This window comes from Myotis davidii, unplaced genomic scaffold (genome assembly GCF_000327345.1).
Source record: "Myotis davidii unplaced genomic scaffold, ASM32734v1 scaffold693, whole genome shotgun sequence".
NCBI classification, from domain to species: Eukaryota; Metazoa; Chordata; class Mammalia; order Chiroptera; family Vespertilionidae; genus Myotis; species Myotis davidii.
Window position 1 is genome coordinate 404,628 of NW_006284939.1, and position 9,089 is coordinate 413,716.

At 48.6% G+C, this 9,089-nt stretch overlaps 1 protein-coding gene across 1 annotated transcript in view; it reads right to left on the reverse strand.

Moving 5' to 3' along the window:
• Positions 1-9,089, reverse strand: part of POLN (polymerase (DNA directed) nu) — an 84,769-nt gene that overhangs the window by 45,892 nt on the left and 29,788 nt on the right. The window contains exon 10 of the mRNA XM_015558420.1: positions 675-758. Coding sequence (XP_015413906.1) covers positions 675-758 — 84 coding nt within the window. The remainder of the gene's footprint in view (positions 1-674; positions 759-9,089) is intronic.

A 9,089-nucleotide genomic window follows, 5' to 3' on the forward strand; every position in this document is an offset into this window, starting at 1 on the left:
AAAAGAACAGATGGCACATTGAGTGTAAATATGAAACTACCCTTGGAGCTGAAACAGAAGGCTGGCAACCCAGGGAAGTGTAGCAAACATGAAGCCGACTCCCCATATTTCTCAGCTCTTCTCATCTTTGTCTCACTTCTCAAGGCGCAGACTTTGTCAGTAGCCTGTAATATCTTAAGTACTCCCAGCTGATTACCCCAAATTGGGATCCACCAGGAAGCCCTCTGTCTCTGATCTCTGGGCCCTCTCACCTGTTTATCTTCTCAAATTAGCTCCCTTTTGTTCCTTCTCATTCATTTTTAACTATTTCTTAGACTCTTAAGGCTCATTCCTCCTGTCCTTCTAGAGCAGTGGTTCTCAACCTTCTGGCCCTTTAATACAGTTCCTCATGTTGTGACCCAACCAGAAAATCATTTCTCGTTGCTACTTCATAACTGTCATGTTGCTACTGCTATGAATCGTCATGTAAATATCTGAGATGCAGGATGGTCTTAGGCGACCCCTGTGAAAGGGTCGTTCGACCGCCAAAGGGGTCGCGACCCACAGGTTGAGAACCGCTGCTCTAGAGGCATGACTCTCAATGTGAGGGAACATGAACTTACATACAAGTTCAGGAGACATCCCCTTCCCCTGAGTGAGAAGTTCTTCTATGAAAGAAGCAGAACGCAGCGTACCTCCCGAAGCTGGGCGCTGCTGGTTACGAGGAACTGCTCTCCCGCCACAAAGTGGGCTTCCTGTTCCAGGTCCTTGAGACGAGACTGTGAACGCGATAAACACAATCTCATTGCAGTTCAGGATGATTTGATTTGTTCACCAAACAGTCCCCAACAAAAGCCCTTATAAGGATACAAACACGTATTTTTGACACTAAAAATACATATTTTGACTCATGGTGGGATACCCAGGCTCACAGGATCCCTCTAAACCTAAGGAAACAAACGGAAAGAAGCAAAATCAGTAAAAAGAAAAAAAATCACCAAAACGAGAGAGGGAAAGAATTCTCCAGCAGCCTTCTGACTAGAAAGGGGTCCAGCATCCCATTCTAAGCATCAACACCCCTGCATGTCCCATGGCAGGGACTCCGGGCCCAGCTGCATGGCCACAGCCACAGTGAGCACAGAGACGGCAGCCACGGAGAGACGGAGAGATGGCGCGGCCGATAGGGACAGCGCTGGGCCGAGCAGAGCCGCGGGACCTGCTGCATTTACAAACCCGTTCCCCTCACATCTTGGTCAGAAGAAAAGTAGAAGGAGGCCAGGACTTAACAAAAAATTGTTGTAAAAGGAAAGAGAGCCGAGACAAATCAACCAATTCTGGTGAAATATCGTCCACATTCTACTCTTTAGAATTGCCGTTAGGCGGAAATTTCTAAGAAGTTTATAAATAGGGGCCAGAAAAACTAGGAGCGGGACACATCTACACTAATAAAAGAGAAACATGGTAATTGGCATACGACCGCTACCCTTTTCATTGGCTAATCAGCAAGATATGCAAATTAACTGTCAACCAAGATGGCAGCCAGCAGCCAGGCAGCTTGAAACTAACATGAGGCTTGCTTGCTTCAGTGACGATGGACTCCAACATTCCCCGCCTGCTGCTGCAGGCCTCTGAGCCTGCAGTTTAAGAAACTCTGTAACAAATACCAGCAGAATCGCAACATTGTAAGCAAAGACCAGAAACCTACTTTCATCAGCGGAGGCCTAAGAGCTGGAGCCAAGTCTCAAAGCTAAAGCTGTCCAGAATAAAATTAAAAAAAGAAAGAAAAAAAGGAGTAGTTGGGAGCTTCAGTCCCCCCCAGCCTGAAAACAGCCCTCAGCCCCTCACCCAGACTGGCCAGGCACCCCAGTGGGGACCCCTACCCTGAAGGATGTGTGACCAGGTGCAAACAGCCATCATCCCCTCACCCAGGCTGGCCAGGCACCCCAGTGGGGACCCCACCCTGATCCAGGACACCCTTCAGGGCAAACCAGCCGACCCCACCCATGCACCAGGCCTCTACCCTATATAGTAAAAGGGTAATATGCCTCCCAGCACCAGGATCAGCGGAGCCATGAGGCCTGCCGGCACCGGGATCAGCGTGACAGGAGGCAGCGCCCAAACCCCCTGATCGCCCTGTGGCTCTGTGTGTGACAGGGGGCGGGGCCACAACCTCCCTATCCACCCTGCTCTGTTCGTGACAGGGGAAGGCGCCCCAACCCCCTGATCAGCCCTGCTCTGTGTCTGATAGGGGGGAGCTCCCCAACCGCCCCCCCCCATGGGCCCTGTTCTGTGTGTGACGGGGTAGAGCCATAACCTCCCCATCGGCCCTGCCCTAAGTGTGAGAGTGGCGGCACCCCAACCCCCTGATCGGCCCTGCTCTGTGAGTGACAGGGGGCAGTGCCCCAACCCCCTGATTGGCCCTGCTCTGTGCATGACAGGGGGCGGCGCCCCAACTCCCCAATCGGCCCTGCTCTGAGCCCGACCAGGGGCTGCACGTAGGGATTGGGCCTGCCCTCTGCCCACCGGGAGCAGGCCTAAACCAGCAGGTCGTTATCTCCTGAGGGGTCCCAGACTGCGAGAGGGCACAGGCCGGGCTGAGGGAGCTCCCCCTCCCCTCTGAGTGCACAAATTTTTGTGCACCGGGCCTCTAGTATAACATAAAAAAGTAACATCTCAGCTAAATGAAGAACCCAGGAACAACGGCCTCAGTTAAAGATGCCAAAACTCCGAGTTAAAGAAACAAATGATTTAAAAAACAAGGAACAAAGCATTAAGAGACAGACGATGGGTCCCCTGAGGAATAAGTCAGACCTTAGGAAACAAAAGCACAGTCATAATTGTTTGATCTCAAAAAACGGAGCAAGAGTGTAAGCTTCGAGCTCATACGGCGCATGTGCACACTCCTGTGTCTAAGCACACGCAGTGCTGGGTGAGTACAGACCAGGGGTGGGCAAACTTTTTGACTCGCGGGCCACAATGGGTTCTTAAACTGGACCGGAGGGCCGGAACCAAAGCATGGATGGAGTGTTTGTGTGAACTAATATAAATTCAAAGTAAACATCATTACATAAAAGGGTACGGTCTTTTTTTTTTTTAGTTTTATTCATTTCAAACGGGCCGGATTCGGCCTGCGGGCCGTAGTTTGCCCACGGCTGGTATAGACAGAGAGAGACAAAAAGACTGACAGCTTCAGGCAAAACAAAACAAACATCTCCTCAGAGCAGAGACACATGAGCACTACAAAGCATCGGTCAAGGGGAGGGGAGGCGGGGCAGGCGCAGAGGCAGAGCCCAGCTGGGCGCTCAGGAGCCAGCAGCCTGCTGGAGGCCGGGTCCTGCTATGAAACCGGGCCCTGAAAGTGTTCCGTGGTGGGAGGAAGCCGGGGTAGGTGGTATTGGTTTCCTGCTGCCGCATAACAAACACCCCCAAACACAACCATGGTGTCCGCTCGCATTTCTGGGGATCAGTAATTTGGGTAGCGCTCAGCTATGTGCTGGTGCTGGCCTTGTGACCTCAGGGTTGAAATGTCCATCTTTTACTAGATTCCCCCCCCCCCAATATTTAGCTCATTTTAAAAATTGTGACAACCATTTTCTTTAAACCATTTTTTCTAATTTTAATTAATTTATTAGTTAATCCTCACCCGAGGATATTTTTCCATTATTGATAATTAGAGAGAGTGGAAGGGGGGGGGAGAGAGAGAGAGAAACAGCCCAGGACTGGGGATCAAGCCTGCAATTGAGGTACATGCCCTTGACCGGAATTGAACCTGTGACCCTTCAGTCTGCGGGCTGATGCTCTATCCACTCGGCCAAACCGGCCAGGGCAGGGTTTTTCTTTTTCTTTTTTCTTTTTTTAATCTATATTTATTGATTTTTTACAGAGAGGAAGGGAAAGGGATACAGACTTAGAAACATCGATGAGAGAGAAACATCGATCAGCTGCCTCCTGCACATCTTCTACTGGGGGTATACCCGCAGCCAAGGTACATGCCTTTGACCGGAATCGAACCTGGGACCCCTCAGTCAGCAGGCCGACGCTCTATCCACTGAGCCAAACCGGCCAGGGCAGGGCCTTTCTTATTGATAGGAGTTCTCTACATACTCTGTATATTACTATTTATCACACACATTGGAAACAGAATAAAAATCCGAGCAGTATTTTTAAAAGCAAATTGAAGAATTTTATATGAAAATGCAAAGAACCTAGAATAGCCAATACCATGTGGAAGAATGACATACTGCAGGGTATCATGCATACTGTAAAGCTCCAGTAATAGGCCAGGGGATGTTAGCACAAGGACAGACAAACCAATGAGAACAGAATCGAGTCCAGGAAAGACCCCCACACGCACAGGGACCTGATTTATGACAAAGACCCTGTCATAAATGCCTGGGGGGGTATGCTCCAAGACCCCATGGATGCCTGAGACCGTGGTAGCACTGAGCCCTACGTATACTACGTTTTTTCCTATACATCCATACCTATGATGAAGTTTAACTTGTAAATCAGGCACGCAGCAATAACTAACAGCACAAGAACAATTATAACAACATCCTGTCATAGAAGTCCTGTGGATGTGGCCTCTCCCATCACTGCACTGCCCTCACTCTTCACGTAGGAAAGCACTTTCCGGCTTTATCTACGGTCAGCATCACCACTCTTGTGCTTTGGGGCCATAATTAGGTAAAATAAGGGCAACTTTAACCCAAGCACTGCGATGCCAGCCATCCATCTGGTACCTGAGACGGCTACAGAGTGACCGACAGGCAGGCCTAGATGTAGCGTGGGCACGGTGGACAAAGGGCGATTCATGTCCCAGGTGGGATGGAGTAGGACAGCAAAAGACCTCTTAGGAGTTCTCTACATACTCTGTTGCCCTCAGAAGAGTGTGCAACTTAAAATTTACGAATAGTTTATTTCTGAAATTTCCCATTTTCAAACCGTAATTAACTTCAGGTAACTGAAACCGTGTTAAGCGAAACTGTGGATAAGGGGGGACTACTGTACAAGACAATTTTGTATTTTATTTCTCCCTCTTAACATTCTAAGTACTTTCTATTCCACACAGAAAATGTTAGCAAGCATAACTTTGAAGGATGACATGATTTCTACTGCACTATTATGTTACCACTTGTTTAACCGTCCCTCTACTGTTGACCGTGTGAGTAAGTTTTGGTTTTTAGCTAGTATAAATAACATTGCAATGCACATTTTTATAAAAATGTCTGTAACAGTAAGAGCTAAAACTAACTCAGATCTATCCACAGAAGAGGAGATAACACATTGTTGCACATTCACACAATGGAGTAGCAATCAGCAACATAGCGAAACAAACTACCAGCACACAAACAACAGGCGGACCTCAGACCATGGTGCTGAGCGAAAGACACAGAGAGCGCACTGTCCGGTCCCACCCTCGGAGCTCTAGAAGGGTCCCGCCAGATACGGCAGCAGAGGTCAGAACAGCGGTTGCCTCTTGCGGATGCAACTGGGGGTGTGTATGGACACAGACATCAAGCTGTACACTAAGATGTGCACCAATGGAAAAAATAAAGAAAAAAACAACAACAAGATTTGCACCAAGGGGATCCTGGGAACGCGGCAGAGTAGGAAGCACAAAGGATACTCTCAACAGAGTAAAAAGGCGACCCACAGAGTGGGAGAAAGTATTTCCAAGCCATATATCTGATAAAGGATTAATATGCAGAATACATAGACAACTCTTAAAGCTCAATGACAAAAAGGAACAAACAATCCAATTAAAAGTGGGTAAAAGCTGAATAGACATTTTCCCAAAGAAAATATACGAATGGCCAATAATCACATGAAAAGATTCACAACATCATGAATACGTAGTGAAATGACAAAACTACAATGGGACCCCCCTCACATGCTTAGGGTGGCTGCTACAGAAGAACAGAGACCACGGGCTGGCGAGGGTGTGGGGAAACTGGAGCCCTCAGACCCTGTGAAAGATGCACGGTAGCTCCTCAGAAAACTGAAGACATAATGACCACAAGAATAATGACCACAGGAGCCGTTTGCTTCTGGGTGCATACTCCAAAGAGGGGAGAGCAGGGGCTCTAAGGGATCTGTGTTCACAGCAGCATGATTCGCACCAGTAAACGTGGACGCCACCCAAGCGGCTTGCAGCCACTGACTGATGTCCCGTTACAGAGAATGCGTACGTGTCTACCATGGGTATTCTTCAGCCTCAGAAAGGAAGGAAGCCCGGCCACGTGCTACAATGTGGATAAACCTCAAGGATGCGCTACGCAGTGAAGGCAGCCATTCACAAAAGGGCACACTGATTCCGCTTACACAAAATACTTTACAGGAGTCACAATTATAGAGACAGGGAGTGGGTGGTGGTTACCAGGGGCGCACGGACTCCTCCGGGGGAAGGGAGAAGAGGGAGTTAGTGTTTAATGGGAATAGTTTCAATTTCACCAGATGAAAGCCGTTATGGGGATGACTGGCGGGCTGTGCACCAAGTGAGTGTATGTAACACCACTGAGCTGTGGTGTTAGAAATACTTGAAATGAGGAAATTTATGTTAAGTGTATGTTATCACAATAAATAAAAATGATTTGTACCATTCACAATATGTAATTTATTTCTTTTCTTTAATTCATTATTTTTTTAAAAATATATTTTTACTGATTTCAGAGAGGAAGGGAGAGGGATAGAAACATCAATGATGAGAGAGAATCATTGATCGGCTGTCTCCTGCACTCCCCGTACTAGGGATCAAGCCCACAACCCACGCTTGTGCCCTGACCAGAATCGAACCTGGGACCCTTCAGTCCACAGGTCGACGCTCTATCCACTGAGCCAAACAAGCTAGGGCTGAAATTTATTTCTTAATTTAAAAGTCCATAAAAAGAAAAATAAGTTCCAGGTGGATTTTATAACCTAAACGCAACGGCGAATGAAAATATAACACATGAGAGTACCTCATGAGCTGGCAGTAAGGGAAGATTTCTTAAACGGATGCAGAAGGCACTAGTCATAAAGAAAAAGGGCTGAAATTACACCACATTAAACACTAAGAACGTCTGTCATCAAAAGACACCATCATGTGAGTGAAAGAGTAAGAACCCAGCTTGTAACCAGAACACAGCAAGATGTCCCATTAATCAGTGAGAAAGCAAAACCGTCAGTACACAAACGGGTGGGAAACTTGGCCAGATGCTTCACCAAAGAGAAACTCCTAACAGCTGCTGGTGATACGAGAAGCTGTCCAACCTCGTTAATCGTCAGAAACATAGAAACCAAAATCGTCACGAGGTAGTACATCCTCCCCAAAACGTCTGCTATAGATAAAGCCCGAGGGCGGGCAGGAGGGGATGCGCAGCGACAGGCCTGTGTGCCCTGGCGGGCGAGACGCTGGAACGCAGTGAGCAGAGCAGTGCCATCCCGGTGCCCCGGCGCCCAGCAGCCCCAGGGACACACTCAAGGGGGCAGCACAGTTGGTAATGACTGCAAACCTCATACCCATCAGCAGCGGGGCAGCCCGGCATGGGGACCACAGCACCGAGTGGCGCAGGGCCGCTGCGTGAAAGCCGTCGGGCATGGCCATTACCTGCCGTTCAGAAGGCAGCCAGGCACAGCGCTCAGGCGCGCTGGACAGCCCGCACAGAGCAGCACACTGTGATGGCTGCCAATGTCCGGAAGGATGACGCTGGGCAGCAGCCAGCGCTCTGACGGGAAAGGGCACCCAGGGCTTCTGGGAGGTCTGTGCTTTGACCGAGAAGACAGTCATGCCAAGGTTTCTGTGTTTTGTGTGTTTTGCACATTAAATGTTACTGTTTCCAATACCAAACACTCCATAGGAGAGCCGAGCAGCCTCTAACACCTACGGCCTATGTTCAAATAGGCAGGGGGAACACTGGCACTCTGTTCCTGGTACAGCCAGTAAGAAGCCAGAAACGTCAAGGCCAATGCTTTTCCAGCAAGAGCCAAACGGAGTCTGCTGGTTCAGCAAACTCTTTGCCCAACAGCTGTCTGCTCACTTAAGGAAGCCTCCTAATTAGAATTCAGTATTGATGTTTCCCATGATTAATCTCAATGCTCCACACTATCTCCAGGATATCCAAATAAACAGTTTTCTTTAAAAGAACGGGGCCCTGGCCGGTGGCTCAGTGGGCCGGAGTGTCATCCCATACACCAAAACATCTCGGGTTCAAGTCCCAGCCAGGATACATACCTGGGTTTCGGGTTCAACCCCGGTAGGGGTGAGTATCCGGGGAGGCAACTGGTAGATGTTTCTCTCTCCCCCTTCCTCTCTAAAATCAGTGAAAACATATCATGGGGGAGGATTAATATATAAATAAAAAGAACTGAAGTGGAGCCCTAGCTGGTTTGCTCAGTGGATAGAGCGTCAGCCTGTGGACTGAAGGGTCCTGGGTTCAATTATGGTCAAAGGCACATCCTGGGGTTGCAGGCTCTGTCCCCAGTAGGGGGCATACAGGAGGCAACCGATCAATGATTCTCTCTCACTGATATTTCTCTCTCTCCCTTCCTCTCTGAAATCAATAAAAATGTTGTTGTTTTTTGTTTTGTTTTTTAAAAAGAACTGAAGTGGAACACTTTTTTATGCATCATAATGCACTCCTCTGTATTATTTTATTGTTCACTGTTAGACCTTGAGTTTTTCCTTTTTTAAAGAATCCAAGATGGGAGAAACCAAGATGGCGGCATAGGTAAACACCAGAGTTTGCTGCCTCCCACAACAACTTCAAAAATACAACTAAAAGACGGACCGGACATCATCCAGAACCACAGGAAGGCTGGCTGAGTGGAAATTCTACAACTAGAAGGAAAGAGAGAAGCACACTGAGACTCAGAGGAGGAGCGGTGCGGAAGTAAAATACTAAGGTACAGAGGCGCACGCAGAGCAGGCTGGCGGCTGAGGGCACGGTTGTCTTTTGAAATCGGGAGGGAGTCTCAGGCTCTGAGCTCCAGTTCTGGGTGAGTCTTTGGGGACCCAGGCTCATACGGGAGAAGCGGGACTGTCTGGCATTGTTCGGAACTCGAGGGCAGCTTTCTCTCGGAGGTGCTTGCAGCAAATACCGGGACACTGAGAAGCGAAGCCTCTGAGGGCA